At 36.5% G+C, this 17213-nt stretch overlaps 4 protein-coding genes and 1 long non-coding RNA gene across 8 annotated transcripts in view; 2 read left to right on the top strand and 3 right to left on the bottom strand.

Annotated features, from left to right (window-relative positions):
- LOC111459222 (protein YIPF6 homolog) overlaps positions 1-1629 on the bottom strand; it is a 7230-nt gene extending 5601 nt beyond the window's left edge. Inside the window, exon 1 of the mRNA XM_023102015.1 lies at positions 962-1629. Coding sequence (XP_022957783.1) covers positions 962-1462 — 501 coding nt within the window. The 5' untranslated portion in view covers positions 1463-1629. The remainder of the gene's footprint in view (positions 1-961) is intronic.
- Positions 1-7748, top strand: part of LOC111459223 — a 9106-nt gene extending 1358 nt beyond the window's left edge. Inside the window, exons 2-3 of the long non-coding RNA XR_002713259.1 lie at positions 794-796; positions 7644-7748. This is a non-coding gene — a long non-coding RNA (uncharacterized LOC111459223). The remainder of the gene's footprint in view (positions 1-793; positions 797-7643) is intronic.
- On the top strand, positions 5333-7662 carry LOC111459221 (F-box protein PP2-A13-like). The gene is made up of 3 exons (XM_023102014.1): positions 5333-5721; positions 5807-5925; positions 7145-7662. The coding sequence occupies exons 1-3, from the start codon at positions 5398-5400 to the stop codon at positions 7569-7571; spliced, it is 870 nt and encodes a 289-aa protein (XP_022957782.1). The 5' UTR covers positions 5333-5397; the 3' UTR covers positions 7572-7662.
- An 89-nt stretch (positions 7749-7837) lies between the features above and the next one.
- Positions 7838-13235, bottom strand: LOC111459219 (probable transcriptional regulator SLK2). Of its 4 annotated transcripts, none has more exons than XM_023102012.1 (11): positions 13123-13235; positions 11772-12385; positions 11110-11639; positions 10841-10972; positions 10527-10575; positions 10020-10234; positions 9857-9925; positions 9620-9720; positions 9139-9232; positions 8985-9054; positions 7838-8878 (listed from the first exon to the last, which is right to left on the bottom strand). In XM_023102012.1, the coding sequence occupies exons 2-11, from the start codon at positions 12040-12042 to the stop codon at positions 7965-7967; spliced, it is 2445 nt and encodes an 814-aa protein (XP_022957780.1). In that variant the 5' UTR covers positions 12043-12385; positions 13123-13235; the 3' UTR covers positions 7838-7964. The 4 variants fall into 4 exon arrangements, with proteins under 4 accessions (XP_022957780.1, XP_022957779.1, XP_022957778.1 ...); XM_023102011.1 differs by having other exon boundaries at positions 11110-11592; positions 11683-12385; XM_023102010.1 differs by having other exon boundaries at positions 11110-12385.
- Positions 13236-14324: 1089 nt separating this feature from the next.
- On the bottom strand, positions 14325-16675 carry LOC111459760 (BAG family molecular chaperone regulator 3-like). Its single transcript, XM_023102796.1, has 4 exons — positions 16093-16675; positions 15029-15285; positions 14812-14958; positions 14325-14722 (listed from the first exon to the last, which is right to left on the bottom strand). Exons 1-4 carry the CDS (start codon positions 16316-16318, stop codon positions 14408-14410), a joined length of 945 nt encoding a protein of 314 aa, XP_022958564.1. The 5' UTR covers positions 16319-16675; the 3' UTR covers positions 14325-14407.
- Positions 16676-17213: the final 538 nt, after the last annotated feature.

Consider the following 17213-nt stretch of genomic DNA (forward strand, 5'->3'; position numbering starts at 1 on the left):
TTTTTTTTTTTTTTTTTTTTTTTTGGATAACAGCTCAATTTTAGTGAAGTATTTCAGTTTCAAAGAAATGAGTAGTACAAGCAAATGAAAAAATTAAATGTTTTCATAAGAGAAATTACTTTCATTGAATGGGATGGGAGACAAGGGGCTGCACTAAAGAAGTCATACCCAGCATCAAGAGTGATACTATAGAAAGGGGTAACAGGGAATAACATCTCAGTAAGATCAAATAATGTGAAATAACACAATAACCACAAGAAGTAACTTTGAGATTCCATGGATTCTAAATTTCTTGGAGGTGAACTTATAACTAAAGAATGGTAATACGCCTTGGTCTAGCATCCATAGTCGTATATGTACATATCATAGGGAACAAGTCCCTGCCTGAAGAAAGAGCAGATGTTACTTCTATTTAAGGATTCAGTACATGACACTGTTATTTTTATATCAGAGTAACAACATTACTACCTTGGATTAACGAACGAGAAATGGAAATCTTGACAGTCCAGATCCATATTTACTCTTCTAAATCTTTTCTCATAAAATCGATTATGCAATGTCCCTGTGATTTCCGGCATGTTCTAAATTCTAAGTATCTAGAGTCATCGGTTCCTATTAAAATCCAATGAAACAAACTAGCCAAGACAGTTTCAAGGGATCTAAACAAAAGCGCTTCAGTCACTTGATTTAGGCTACTCTGGATACTCTTAAGGTACAAAATACTAAAGCTAAGCTACATTTGACTTCCAACAATGAATTCAACTCGATTTCAAATCTAAATAATTGCAGATAGCTGGTTCAACCCGAATCAGAGCATCACAAGGTTAAATAAAAGACTGATATAGGGAACACAACAAACATCTAAAAAGCTTGATCCGAACTGAAACTTGTACGCGAACTTAAAGCAAACAGAAGACAGTAAACTGGCGATTACAACTAACTTAAACTTTACGACGCTGACCTTCTTGACCGATGCAGACCACGAAAGAGTAAGACCGAGGAACACAATGAAGAAGAAAGGCCCCCACAGATCCCAATCCCTCAAAGCCTTTCCGGGGTCCTCACGGAAAGGGTTGGGAAAAACCACAAGCTTCAAATTGTTGACGATCCGGGACAGATCCCGCTTCACCGTATCCCATACCGGCTCCGTCAGTGTGTTGGGCCCCGATCCGAATCCAGTCGGCGATGTATCAGACCGGGCATTACTGGAGGCAGGCAGCGGCGGCGGAGCAGGGAAGACAGTCGGCGGCTTCTGGCTAGTTGATTTGGGGGGAAGTGGAGGGAGATTGGACTGTATAAACGGTGAGGAAGAAACAGGAATAGAAGCCCTAGGAGGACTTGGGGGGCGAGCTGGAAGAACAGTGGAGGAGCTGGTTTGGACGCTGGCGTTGATGAGATTCTCGATCTCGTCGATGTCCGACTGAGAGGATTGGTGAAGAGGAATTGTATCGCTGTGAGACATTTTCCCGGGAAGGGATTTTCTCGGGAAAATGATGAGAAAAGGCGTTGAAATGAAGAAGACGAAGATCAGATCAGATCAGATCCAAACAGGAGGCAACCAAATTGGGCGTTTCGGGATATCCGGCAGATTTTCGTTCCTCGATAAACCAGGAAGAAGAAGAATTCTGTTAAATGTCCTTTCCACGGGGTTCCGCTAAAACGTCGTCGTTTAGTAATTAAGATTTATAATATATTTCACTTCACACTATTCTCTCCATTAAAGACCATTGTTCGAATCTATTGTGTATTCAACTCCTTATGAAACCAATTATTATATTTTAATTTAACCCCGAATCTATTTTACATCACTTTTGAATGCATATTTAAATTTTAGATTGTTTCTCTCGTTTTATTAAAAGAAACAAAAAAGAAAAAACTTTACCATCTTTTTTATCCTTGAATATACATAGTAACCTGTGATTTGAGCTATTGAAAATCAAGTCGTTTGGTATTAAAGTCAGACACCAAATGATGTGTTAGTCAGGACGTTGGGCCCTAAGGGAATGGATTGTGACATCCTAACTAAGTTGGAGAGGGTAATAAATCATTCCTTATAAGTGGGTAGAAACCTCTCTTTAGTATATGCATTTTAAAACCGTGAGGCTAATGAATATATGCAATCGGCAAAAAGACAGAAAATATCTAGACTTGAGTTGTTACAGCCAAATTAGCCGGTCTAAACATATATCAATGAAATATATCCTTCTCGACCCTTCAAATCTTCACATCTCATCTCATATAATTAAAATAAGTATGGAATGTATTAAAAAAAATTAAACAAAATGTTTTTTTTTTAGAGATAATTATTAAAATAAACAATTTATTGTAGGTTTATTCTCTTAAAATTAGAAAATTATATAACACCAATAATTTATTTTCAGAAAAAAAAAAACATAATTATAAGTCTCTCTGTGGTTTGATTTTTTTATAATTATTTAATCCAACATGCATTTATAATTGAGATCTTAGTTGTTTAATTATATTTTAGTAAAGATATTTATTATTTTCTTCCAATTTTATTTCCTAAACATTTTTATTAAAAAATAATATAATATACTAGTACTTATCATACATTAATAATTCGTAACCCAACAAAATATCATCTGATGTCACGAAGATTTTTAGCCATATCCCAATTAAAATAATATAAAAAAAATAATTAATTTAGATATAATACTTTTAATTAATTTAGCCAAATAATTGTGTATTTATATTTATATATACACACATAAAGATGTAAGGTCCGGTGAGTGAGTGTATTACACGTGGATTGGATAGGATGAAAAGCCGACATGGCGCATCTCCAAAGGTGATGAGTAAGCGCCACGTCAATGAGATAACAGCAGAACGCGATCCAAGTGGATTAGTGGACGCTTTTATTGCCCCCTTAAAAAATAATAATAAAATAAAATAATAAGGTGACCTGTCTAGTCCATTCAAAATTATTCAGCCATATCATTTCTTTTGTTTGTCTAAATATTATATTCTTTAATAACATTTTTAGTTTTTTTTCTTTTTTTTTTTTCAAAAAGTAATAATCATAACTCGTTAAGAATTCACCAAATTGAACGGAGTTAGACTACAAATCATTGCATGAGAATCCCGATAACACAACCACCCTGAACGATGTCAGTGACGAAAACAAAGCCCGTGTTTTTTTAGAGTAAATCATTGTTCATGTGCGACGCTGAAAAATTAACAATTTATGTACAATGACGTGAACTCAAAGGCGATAATCGATTAGATCTAGTGAAGAGAGAGAGAGAGATAGAATGATCGAACGGATGGCTAGCAGTTAAACAACAGTCATGAGCTTGGAGCGACTAGGTATTATTGTTAGAGAAGCCGAGCCGAGTCAACAACTAGGGTTTTCTTTTCCTTTATTTTGGAGTGTAATTTTTTTTAATTAAAATATTATTATAATAATAATTTTTTATTTTATTGTCTCATATATATTTTTAATTGTTCATAAATTTAAAAAATATTTATTTCGTCATATGTGAATACATTTATAATTTAATTTGATAATGAAAGACAAAGAAAAATGCCAAAAATACCCTCTCATAATTTATGAGCTAAAAATAGGCATTTTTTTAAAAAAAAATTACTCGAATTAGAATAAAGCGAAAAGTCAAAAGTTTATAGAGGAAAATGAAAATGAAATTATAATTATAATATTAAAATAACCCGTGTGGAAGCGAGTGCAAAGATGAAACTTGGGTTAAAATAGTCAATTAACATAGACATGTGAAGGGCAAGGTCGATTAATTAAATTATATATATGGAGATGAGGCGCGTTACGTAGTTACTAAATATTATTATTTAATTTATTAAAATAAAAATTAACGAAATCAATTTTAAATTTTATTAAAGTACAAAAAAATTAAAATATAAAATAAAATTCAGGACTAATATAGTAATTCAATTATTATAATATTAAAATTATTTTGAGCTATTTATATATAAAAAATAAAAGAACAACTATCTTAGTTGTACGAATAATTTAAGAGATTTGTTTTTAAAGATATGGAATCGAAATATGTTTGATAAAATAATTAATAATAAGTTATTTTAATTAATTATAAATAATTTATCGTTCACTCATAAATGAACTACCGACATAATTTAAACTCGAGTTCTCATCTTTTTAAAGTAATTTTGGAAGAATAATACAAATTTATATTTATTAAAAAAATGAAAAATTAAATTGGTTTAATATTTTCAATAAACCTTGTTCAAAGTAAATTAATTAAACATCAAATTCAAGAACAATAAAATTATTCACACTTATTCATCGAGTTTTTTTTTTTCTCGATTTGAATTGGATTAAATTTTGATTTGATTTTCAAATTGGGTTGTGAAAAACTCGAACAATTTCAATAATCCAATCTAGTTGTGTTGTGAACTCTATATTTGGATTGTTCTAACACTAACTCAGCCAATCACTTCTGATGACAGCCGACTTGCGATTATGCGACACTCACTTTCCAACGACAAGTAAACTAAGTCAATTTGTTCTTACGTCGCCTACGACCAAACGACGTATGCTCGAGCCTTTGACCTCGGTTTAAGAAAAAGGTTTTAGAAAATGAGAGCAGAGAGAGATTTTGAAAGAGACGTTATATATATGCAAACAAAAGAGTAACAACAACGGCTCACAATATATAGTGGGAAGTGTAGTTTAATCCAAAAAAATATTTTGAAGTCAACGGGGTGAAATAAGATATTTTAATTTAATTTGATTATTATATTTTGTATTAAAATAAATGTTGAGATATTTGTAATTGGAGGAGAGATATTTGGGGATTATGTTCTAAAATGTCAACTTCATTAAGGAATAAAGTATTAACCAATAACAAAGTGAATAGCCTGAAATCAAAACAATTTGGGACCAGATTGGGATTCAACTTGTTCATATAATAATAATAATAATAATAATAATAATTACATAATTTTAACTCAAAATATACCCCAACTCAACTATGGTTCAGATTAGGTTAATTAGTGACGGTTAGGTAATTTATTGAAATTTTTGTTTTTAATAAAAATAAAATTATTTATTTTTAAATATTTAATTAAAATTTGGGGCTCAGTTTCAAAAATATATATATATATATATATATTAGTTTCGTTCAGCTCAATTGACTGAAATTTTTGACCGAACCAAATTTATAAACTTTTATTTATTTTAACTTAACCTAAGTAAGTTTATAACCCAACTCAAACCGTACCGATTGAGTTGGGTTGAGTTGTTCGGGCATTAGAAAAAAAGAAAAAGTAATCCATGCACGGGTCACGTAGGCGACCCATTTTTAAACACATTGTCTGAATTCTTGCTCGAACCCCAAACCTACCGAAGAAGAAGAATACAGAGTATTGGTGTGAAATTGATGTTGGATGGGGGCTGCCTTCGCGAAGGACTGCACCATTCCGGTTTGTTCCTCTTCCAATTCCTTCGACGACGTGCCGGAGAATTGTATTTCCATTGTTCTCATGTTCTTGGAGCCTCCCGAGATCTGCAAACTCGCCGCCTTGAATCGAGCCTTCCGCGCCGCTTCCTCCGCCGATTTCATCTGGAATTCCAAGCTCCCTTCCAATTACGCCGTCTTGCTTCGTCGAATTCTCCCTCCTTGTTCTTCCGATCGCGATTATCGTCGGTTGCCGAAGAAGGAGATCTTCGCCAGGCTGAGTCGCCCTAATCTGTTCGATCGCGGCACTAAGGTAACTAATTGTCGGATTTCTTGTGCTCTGTGTGGGCGGGGGCTTCCGATCATTCAAATCGCCTCTGTTCTTGTGTGTTTCTTAGGAGCTGTGGTTGGATAAGAGTTCGGGGAAGCTTTTCGTTTCCATTTCGGCTAAGGCCTTGAAGATCACAGGGATTGAAGATCGAAGATATTGGAATTTTGTTCCGACGGATGAATCTAGGTCAGGATTTCTCCATTTTTTTTTTTTAACGAAGAAAAAATCAACCGATATACTTTAAAAATTTTAAAAAGTTTTAGGTTAGGATTAAAAGAATATTTTTGAAATATTAATTTTACCTATATTCCTTGAGCTTTCACTCACACACATGGGCTAAGTTGCTCGTGTCTACTCTCTTCGAAGCACTTGGCTCTAATACCTCTCTCTCTTTCACAGCCATCACGGCTAGTAAATATTGTTTTTCTTTTGTTTTTTCTCTCTAACATCCCCTCAATATTTTTAAAACTCATTTACATTTAATAGACAGAAGTTTCCACATCGTTCTAAAGAACACAAAAAAAATGTTTTCGTCAGGTCAATTATTTTCATAAATAATTTTTAAAAATTTTTTTTTGGGTTCAAGGGTATTTTTAATTTTTTAATTTTTGGTTTCAGGGTAATATTAAAAATAATTTTAAGAATATTTTTAGATTTAAAAAAAAAAAGTGGGAAAGGGAAATAAATTGGAAAAGGAAGTATAATGACAGATTAGGACTTTTTCAAAGAGTGTAGCTATGGAGATTTGATTCATTTTATTTATTTTTAAAAAATATATATTTATTAATTTTCTTGCTTTTTTTGCAAGTGGCTCAAGAATTCTTCCTTATCCCCTTTTTTTAATTTTTCTCCACAGATGCTGATTGCTGATGCTTTTTGTTTTTTGTTTTTTGTTTTTTTTTCCAAATCCTTTTTCTTAATGAAATTTTGGATATTTTCTCAACCTTTTTATCAAATTTCCTCATTTTATTTCATTTTAATCCCTAATTTTTAAACTTTGCATAAAAACAATTCCAATAATTATTTTCTTTTTCTAAATCCATAATATAACTTCGAATCTTATTTCATGCATAAATTTATGGTAATATTTGTAGTAAAGGACTAATATATAAATATATACAAAAACCAAAACCATATTCAATCCTTGAATTCTCAAGCCCTCAATTTTAGACCATTTCATCATTTGAAAAGAGAATGAGACCTAAGTCACCATCACATTGGATGACTTAAAATTTGGTTGGTTCTATGAATCATAATAATTAAAAGTCTGGAATTAGAAGATAAGTTACGAATCAAAAAACGAAATTCAAACTTACAATTCAGTTTTAATCATATTGAATTAGGCGATGGATGGTGATCGTGTTCTAATATTGAATTTGGATTGGATGATGAGCTGAATTTACAGGTTTGAGTCGGTGGCATATCTGAAACAAATCTGGTGGGTAGAGATACGAGGAGAATTGGAGTTGGAGTTCCCAAAGGGAAACTACAGCCTATACTTCAGGCTTCAGCTGGGAAAGCCTTCAAAGAAGTTTGGAAGAAGAGTGACAGAAGTGGGGCAGGTCCATGGGTGGGAGATCAAGCCAGTGAGGTTCGAGATGACAGCCTCCAATGCCCAGAAAGCTTCATCTGAGTGTTACCTACGCCATTCTGGGAACTGGGTTTTGCATCATGTGGGTGATTTTTGTGTCCAAAACCCTAATCTTCAAACCCACATCAAATTTTCATTGATTCAGATTGATTGCACTCATACTAAAGGTGGCCTTTGTGTGGACTCTGTCTTCATTTGTCCCTCCCAATTTGAAGGCAAGGCAGCTTTTGATAGTTCTTAAAGAAGAATGACCCTTTTTGTGTGGATATTTTTTTGTATCATCCATTGTTTTCTATGTATGTATTTGGTTGAGGTTGAGGTTGTGTGTGATATGGACTAGGATTACTTCTCGGCTATAGTGGCAACCCATGAATCTCGAGCCACTTGGCATTCCATCCCAGTTCGCATTTTTTGGATCCAGAAAGCTTATAGAATACCATACAGGAGGATCCCCAAATACCTAATGAGTTACAAAGAAGCATGTTTCCACGGCAGATACAACATTCATTTGGGAGAAAACCCCCCCAAAGGGTGGGAGATCAGAAGAAAATATCAATCTCAAATATCCTGTACAAAATATATGGTTCTCCACTTACTTAACCCAAAGGGTGGGAGCTAATTGTTAAAAGCCTGTTTAAGTTAGTTGAACTTTCCAGGCGAAGCACATATTATCGTCAAGATCACTGTTAAAAAACCCATTTTCTGTAAAATCATGGGCTATATCCTGGATTATGTCCTCTTCTAAATGAAGATTTTGCGGCAAGTCTCCACTTTTTTGGTTGAACCCACTGCTATGACCTCCAGTTGCTGATACATCACCATTTGAAGCGCTTTTGAAGCTGTTACTCCGGCTCGGGGCAGGCGGCGTATTATTACTGATGGATGCATTGGCTGTGCCAGAAGCTGCTGAAGAACTGCCGCCGAACCCTGAATAAGACCCCCCCATCTTTCCGTTCGTGTTCGTGTTCGAACCAGGAAGTGGCTGCTGTTGCCCTCCCCCACTGTTGTTATTATTAGATATCTGGAGAAGCTGCTGGATCATCTGATGTTGCATGGCCTGATTATTGTTGCCGCTACCTTGAGCGCTCTGAGGATGGTTTTGCGCAACTAAGTTGTTGGATTGTTGTGAAGGTAAATGAGGACTTGAAAGAGCACTGCCGAGCACGTTTCGCATCGGTCCTGATGTCAAAGCAGTTGTCCCACCATGAGAGCTTGATGAAGGACTCTGGTTTTGGTTTGAGTTATTGAAGGATGATGATGTCCCCTGCTGAAGCGGGTTTGAACTGTTTGAATTCATTGAATTCTGTCTCATAAGCAGATTCTGGTAGTTAGACAATGCCAAAGCGGCTTGGGCCGAACTGCTCAAAGCTCCTCTGCCGATTACTTGATTTTGGCTATTCATTTGGTTGTTCATCAGCCCAGGATGCAGGGCGAGCATCCTATTGCGGTCGGTTGGCAGACCTTGAGCAGTAGCGACCTGTTGAATCTCTTGCCTTTTTTGCATCCGCAGCTTGGCTGTGGCGTGCTGAGGATAACTTTTCAGACCCTCTGTCAAAAACTTCATTATAAGATTCAAAGCTATGAAACTACACAAGTTCAAAGGTTTATTCATCAAGAACTGATTGTGGAAATTATTGGAAAGAATGAGGCATACCAACTGGTCCGGTTTTCTGCACCCTACAGAAATCAATCAGATCTTTCATGCTGTTGACGACCTCTGATATCTAAACACGATCGGGCCAAACATGTTGAGCAAAGCAGATAAGTACAGAACAGATAATCCTTTGTAAAACTACATAAAAATGCACCTGCAAGCATCTAACGTATCTTTTGGAGAACCCCAAATCATTAAGTGACTGCAACTCCAGACTCTTAGCGAGCTGCTGCCCAGCTGTCAAAACCCTAAAGGGAAGGGATTGCATTAGCAATGAGAATGGTGCACTATCAGTTTCAATAAGCAAGAAAATAGCTATCAGCCAACATTTGTAGCAGCAGATCTTGGATAGCCAATCCAAACATTCCTACATGGGACTTCGTTGACTAAGAGAGGAAAAAGAATAATCCATTAATGACAGCTCAATTAACAAAGAAAATCAAGGTATCCACCACAAGCTCAAATCTTGTCCACTTCTACTTGTTTTTTGGTCAAAACAGAGAGAGATAAATAGAACAAAGTGGCAGACAACCTTGGACGTTTGGATTAGAAGTTCAACAAAACCATGATAGAAGATGACAAGAAACAAAATTTGATTCAACGATAAAGATTACGCTATAGTTTGATCAACTTACATATTACTGTTTGCTTGTAAATCCTGCTGAGAAGCCCCATCGGATCCTCCTTCAGCAATAGTGCTCTGGCATTTCTGTGCCACCTGGACCAACTGATTCACCTGTAATTAAACATTTATCAATTGGATGGATCAGTCAACAACTAAAAGGAGATCAAACACGACAAGATTAATCACGTCTAAATAACAAACTGGAAAAACTTAGAACCAGGATATCATCAGCAAACATTTGTGCTACCTGAGGTGCAACCAACCTACGAGGTAGAAGTTCTTCATGACGTCTTGCACAAAATTCCCATGCCAATATCTGAAGTAGAATCCAATTGCCAAATTATTTTAGCACAGAAGGATTATTCTTAAATTTATTTAGAAAATTCAATTTACATAATCATTCTGTTGACCTTCAATTCATGAGTAAATATGATACGAAGGTGACCCTCGCGAATAACACGAAGTTGCTCATATACACTCTCTTGAACTGCTTTTCCATATTCTAACATCATAATTCCAGACGAATATCTGAACTCCCGTGGCATATCCAAGAACAATAGCTCATCAATGACTCCACTGCCAAATTTGATCTCATTGAGTCTAGGAAGCACTTCAAAGGAAGCCTCTGAAACCATCACATGAAATGTATTATGTTATGGTTTATATTGCAGTAAAGACAAATTAAAAATGTGAATATAAGACATTAACTTCAATCTAGAAATCGAGCTAGACATCTTTGACTATATGTCAATATGTTAACTCAAACCATGATAATAACTCAATTACCTATAAGTGGGAATTGGCTTTCTTTGAAAAACTCAAATTTTGAAACCTACAGAATTTACACATCCCAGGCCATTTCTTTGAAAAGCTCAATTATCTATTAAGTAATATAAAAAAGGTTATCAGTATCATACCAAATCCCCGCCCAGACTTTGAACCACAAATTTCACACTGCCATGCATCCTGAAATATAGATAACAATGGAGAATTAAGGGGTGAAGCTAAGTGTCACAACTACTTAATTGGAAAAGCAAAATAAAAAATTGTAGACATCATTTTAGCAGATTGCACACTGACCAATTTCACTCATCACATAAGATTCTTTTCAAAGAAAGATTAATCAAATTTCAAAAGACAAAATTAGCATTGTCAGGATAAAGATCACGTAGAAAATTCAAACGCTACAGAAAAAAAACCCTAAAAAATACCAAGGTAAGGAATAACTGACCATAGCTGCTAGAGGGAAAACGCCTAGAGCATGATGACCAACATTGTCATATAGTGACAAACACCATCTTTTCTTTGCACGAGGGGAATAATATTCTGTCACGAACTTCCTCCAATAGGCAATACTATTATCCTATCAGAAGTCATAAAACTAATAGTTCATATTTAGGCTTAAAAACAGTGCATGTAGAAATATGCTGAAAAAACTTGTTGATAAATATGCAGAAAATGACTCCAAAGACAAATGAAGAAGACAGAAGATGAACTTACAGCAGGTCTTTGACGCTGATGGTATAGATACTGCATTAGCCGCCGAGCACATACACCACCATCATTAGTCCGCTTCATAGCATTTATGGGTTGTATTGCCTGTTGTTGAAGCTGCTGTCTCAAGTGTATCTGCTGCTGCTGCTGCAGGTGAGCTCTCTGCAAAGGAGGCAAAGACTGAAAAATCTGTTGCTGTTGCTGTAATCTCTGTTGCTGCTGAAATAATGCTGCTTGTAACTGCGGCGTATTACGACCTTGCAGCTGCATGGAATCTTGTCTCTGCAGGAGCTGTTGTAGCATCTGCTGTTGCAGGAAATCATCCTGCTTAATATCCAAGCGTGGTTTCTTCTGTGACTGAGAATAACTGTTGGGATCTGTCATGAGAGATCCAGCAACACGTGCACCCACGGGTAGAGAAGCTTGGACGGTTTGTGAATTTGACAATGATGCATCACCTGGAGCAACTTGTTGGGACTGTGGTTGGGTCTGCAACAATTGTGGGGCGTTATGATCCTGCTGAGAATTGTGCTGAACTGTAGAAGATGCATCAATGAGTGATGCACCCGAGAGACTCACGTTATTTGATGTAAAAGACATAGACGAAGTAGGTAATCGCATGTATGATTCAGCATTCATGCTTGGACTTCTCTGCAAATGAGGCCTACCTGAGAGTGCAGAGTTTGCATCTGTAACCAACGAACTTGCCCCAACACTTATTCCTGAGTTTGCCACACTATTTAACACTACATTATTCGTGTCCCCAGAAACTGGACCCAAATTTGAGTGGCCAGGTCCTGGAATTGAATTTGATGAGTTTCCATAAGATGAGACCAAGTGAGATTTAACATTGCCCTTTGACTGCCCATCTCCTTGGAAAAAAATCCCAGAGTTTGAGGAAGATTGGGCTAATCCTCCAGCCACCCTAGAAGATGTCATTGGGGGCACCAGTCCTTGTTGGACAGCGTCCAAGTAGCCCTCTAGAGCCAGTCTTTCACCAATCACTGCTACAAGTATTTCTGACCCACAAAATATGACACTCAAACTAAATCCATAGGGAAAAAACCCCAAAACTTACTCATGGGCATCCGCGAAATCTCAAAAACACATGATCGAACAACAGAGGCGTTCAGTACTCAACTAAGAATATAGAGAAAAAAAATCGACCCCTCATTCTTTAAAAGTTATCAATGAATTATCACATATCCTACAAGTTCTCAACCACCAGATTGCAATGTGCCGGTGATCTGCAATCCTGGTCGATATTGATATACAGAAGAACCTATGATTAAACAGTGAAAACAACAACATTAGCAGAGGAGGAAAAAAAACTAAAACTAAGCAATTTTTAGGATAAAAATTTAATAGTTATTAATTTGAAAGTTTAGGGAATCAATTAGGAAGATTAAGTAGTTATTGATTTGAAAGTTAAGGAGATAGTTCCTCGTTCTTTCCCCTCATGTTCTCCCACTCGAGTTATTTGTTTCCACCTATTTCGATCTTGGGCTATTTCCAACCCTTTCCACAAATAGCCAAGCCACAAATGAGAGACAGAAACCTAATTTCGAAATAGCCACTTTCAAGACCCAATATTCCGCATATCTTAGACATGAAGTACGAGAAATAGAACAAAAACAAAATTCCAATTCTCAGAGAAACTCTCAAACTTCCAAATTCAACCGAAATCATACCGCTTCAAAACCGAAACTGAAATTTGAATGACCAGAGCACAATTTTTCAAAGAACGAAACAAATGGATAGCTACAACTCCCCTAAAACCCAAAGCTAAACTCAAATTAAGCATCATAATTCAAGAAAAGGCGGAGGATCGAGCAAATTTAACACAAAGCAAAGAACGGACAAAAGGAAAAAGGGAAAAGTAGTCTTGAGCACTGAAACAGAGGATCCAAATCCGAATCCATTTCCAAAAAACCGGAAAGAACAACAAAATTAACTAACCAAAGAAAACCAATAAAATCAAATAGAAGACAGAAGAGGGAAGAGAATTTGACTACCAACCTTGTAAAGCGGAAAAGAGGCTGAAACCAGACGAGCAATGGAAGCTAAAGCCTCCGCTTCGCTGAGAATTCGAAGAACGGAAATCCAAAAGTGAGAGAGGAAGAAGAAAAGGAGATGGAGGAGTTCCAGTTATATACATAGCGGGAATAGCCGGGATCCAAATGACCGGTTTCACTCGTAACCAGCCTTGATGACACCGGCTATTGCCGGTAACGCTTTCGACACGCCTCTTAGATGTCGTTCGACTGGAAAAGGAAGATCGTCAGCACGTGGCGGAAACCCATTGGATAATCTCTTTATGATGGATCATCATTCACTAGCTTCAATCACCTGCGGCGGTCTCTACGTAAACCACTGTACAGTTTACTACCGCCTCTTTCCTCTCAGTTGACTCTATGACGTGGCGGAACATAACTGATGTAAGTCAGTGAGCTGACGAAAAAATTGATGTACGGGATTCGAGCCGGTGAAGAGAGTGTAGTCAGAGATATTCACAGTCAGATTGCCACGTGCGAATGACACGAGCCATGAAACAAGGACACGTGTGACTGCCTAATTTTTCTCTCTATTTTTCACTTTGAATTCTGGGCATGAGAGGTTTCAATTACACACGTAAAGTTACCATCTTGTTCTTGGAGTGAAACCTTACTAACCATTTATAAACCCTCCCCGATCCAATTTAACTCCCTCTTGGTCCAATTTTAGCTAAAAAACCAAGAAAAAGAATCTAGGTCACAGTAAATCCTGTGATGACTTACTGGGTCAACTTACGTACATCTCGACCATTTTTACAGGGCAGTCTTCCTAGTTTTGTCAAACCGAATATACAATAATTATAACAAAAGGGGCATTTTTTCATACCATCTTTGAACTTTTAAGTCAACCTATATGCATCTTGACTATTTTCACCGTACAGTCTTCTTAGTTTTGTCAAACAAAATTTATAATAACTATATTAAAAAATGGCTTTTTTTATACCATCTTTGAGCTTCTAGGTCAACTTACATACATCTCGACTATTTTTACGGGATAACCTTAATTTTGTCAAAAAGAATGTATAGTAATTATTATAGGGTCGTAAATATGATTCTTTTATTATTATTATTATTATTATTATAAATGGTTTATTTTCGTATTCATTTATTGAACTTAAATGACAAATTGTATTGTCCTAAGCAAAATTAAATACACAAAAGAATATAAAAAAAAAAAAAAAATCAAACCATTTGTTCTCAATCACACATCAGACCATATTAATACACAATAAAATTCTTTTGAAAATTTTTCAATCAAAAAATTCCCAATTGAACTTGGGATGAACATGATTGTTGTTGTTGGCTGCCGGGATTGCAGTTGAAGAAGACGTCGGTACCAATGGTGGCATCGCGTCGAATATCTCCCATCTCGTCGTAACAACTGTTTCCGATGTCGATTTTCTTTCATGCACCGATGACGACGAATTCTCTGTCGAGGGTTGCGATTGATCGTGAGCTGGTTTCGACCCATCAGAGTTTCGAGGCTGAACTTGAACTGGGGTTTGCTTTTCGTTCTTGATCTTTAGTATATCTAATGTCTCAACGTACTTTTGCACTCTTCTCACCTTCAAAACCATCGATTTTCAAAGTGTTAGCTAACTAACTAGGGTTTTGTTTGTTTCTCGAGAAATCGAAAACAAAAACAAGAATTTACCTGCATTTTTCTCTGTAACTTCACATCTCCATCTCCGACTATACCATCCAATTTAATCAACTGATCCATTAACAACTCGATCAAACTCAACACGGTTTTCTCAGCAACTTTCCCGCCTTTGCTGATGATGGATTCAAGCGCCGAAACCTACACGATATACGAAGAACGATTAAAGACGAGGTCGAGATGACAGAGATTGGAGTAAGAAAAAAGATACCTGGCCAGCGAGTCTATCAACATCCAAGCTGATTTGGGCAATGGAATTGGAAGCCTTTTGAATTTTGGCGTTTTTTCTGAGTTCTAGCAGTCTCTTCTCTTGGCTAATTGGGTCTTCCACAAGCAATATTTTGGACCCATCTTTAACGCCACAAACGTCAAGAAATGCCTTCGAGTCCCTCTCTTTCTCTTTGTACAACAGTTTCTGGTCTTGGTGGTGCAGCCCTGTCGGACCCACCAGCTTTTTCTTCAACTCACCTACCCAACACAAACGCACACCCACCACATAACTAAGATATTAATATGGTTTTCGACTACGACCAAATACGAACCATTTTCATAGAGTTACGAGAGAGAGGATTATGACTAGCTTTGTTCCCTTCTTCAATTAACGTGGGATCTTACGATCCACCCCCTACTAGGAGCCAGCATTATCACTGTCTGGCTTGATACCATTTGTAACTAATCAAGCCCATCGTTAATAGATATTGTCCACTTTAGCTCGTTACGTATCGTCATCAGCCTCATGATTTTAAAACGCGTCTATTAGGGAGAGGTTTTTACACCCTTGTAAGGAATGCTTCGTTCCACTCTCCAACCAATGTGAGATCTCACAATCCACCCCTTTGGAGACCTAGCGTCCTCGCTGACATCACTGCCTGATGTCTGGCTCTAATATCATTTGTAATTGTCCAAACCCACCGTTAGTAAATATTGTCAGCTTTGACCCACGTCGCTGCCAGTTTCATGATTTTAAAACAGGTATAATAGGGAGAGGTTTCCACACTATCATAAGAAATGTTTGGTTCCCCTCTTCAATCAACTTGACTAGATTCGTTTCTACCCTCGATTTTACTTTTTTTTGTAAAACAATAATAGAACTATTTACCAAATTTAAAAAAAAAAAAAACAAAAAAACTTAAAATTTAGTTTTTTTTTTAAGTTTTAATTTTTGACTTAAAAAATAATTTAAAAGTAGATAATAAAATAACAATACTTAATTTAAAAAAATTAAATCCCTAAATTAAGAAAAGCGTAGGATTTAATGAGTGAGTGAAAATTTACCGAAAGAAGCTTGAGAGCTAATGGAGATTTCATGGTAGACGGAGCCGTACTTGACCCGGACTCGTACAATCGGAGCCGAAACCGAGTTTTTCTCCGCGTCGGTTCGCTTCTGAACCAGCATTCCACCGGGTCTCATTTCCCAATCCATCGGCCGCGAATCGCCGCCGCCGCCGGAGATTCCATTTGTCGGCGGCGGTGCTGGGGCTTTCGTCTTCGTTCTAAGCATCCTTTCCCAGCTTCAACGGCGGTTCTTCCTTCTCCTGGGTTTCAAAATTCACGAATCGAACCGAAAACGGCTAGATCTCGGCCGACCCGATCTGATACTAAAGGGCTGCAACACCCGGTTTGGGCAGCCTCTAATTTCAGCATTACATAGAGACCAAAGAAAAACAGAGGTTAAACAGGGAGAGATCTTTTCTGGGGGTTGAATTTTCCCGAGAAAGTGACGGAAAATGAGAACCCAGAATTGAATTTGTAAGGCTCTGTTTCTTTGTTGTTCTTCGTGTTCTTGAAGAGAGAAAGAGAGAGAGGTTAGAGAGAGAGAGATGAAATAATTTTAAAACAGAGTGGGGAGCTAACTTAGCTGTTTGCAGCTTGCTATATAAATAAACATCGCTTCAATCATTACAAATTAAAATTTTATTTTCTGCAAAAACAAATTATTGTGTAATAACTACGCCAACACAACGATATCTACTAGCAGTGAGTTTGGACGGTTGCAAATGGTATCAAAACCAGACATCGGACCGTGTGTTTAGCGAGGACGTTGGGTCCCCAAGAGGACACCTAGAAGAAAAGCCCGAAAAATATAATATCTACTAATGGTGGGATTAGACTTACATATATAGACTCGACCACTCTCGGTTAGTTTGTGGGTTGAAATTTTTCTTCAGGTCAACTTAACCAACCCAAAATTTCCTCTACTCTAATCCAACCCGACCCTTTGTTATAGATATTAAAAATCAACGGCATGAAAGTCATGTCTATATCTAAAAAAATAATTATTCATGATTTTCTTATTTTATAATTAATTATCCATTAAGCTAGTGAAAAAAAAAAAAAAACTATATTTATAATTAATTTGACACGAGAAATGTGTATAAAAGTGGACTGAATTTTCG

This window comes from Cucurbita moschata, unplaced genomic scaffold (assembly GCF_002738365.1).
Source record: "Cucurbita moschata cultivar Rifu unplaced genomic scaffold, Cmos_1.0 Cmo_Scf00022, whole genome shotgun sequence".
NCBI lineage: Eukaryota > Viridiplantae > Streptophyta > Magnoliopsida > Cucurbitales > Cucurbitaceae > Cucurbita > Cucurbita moschata.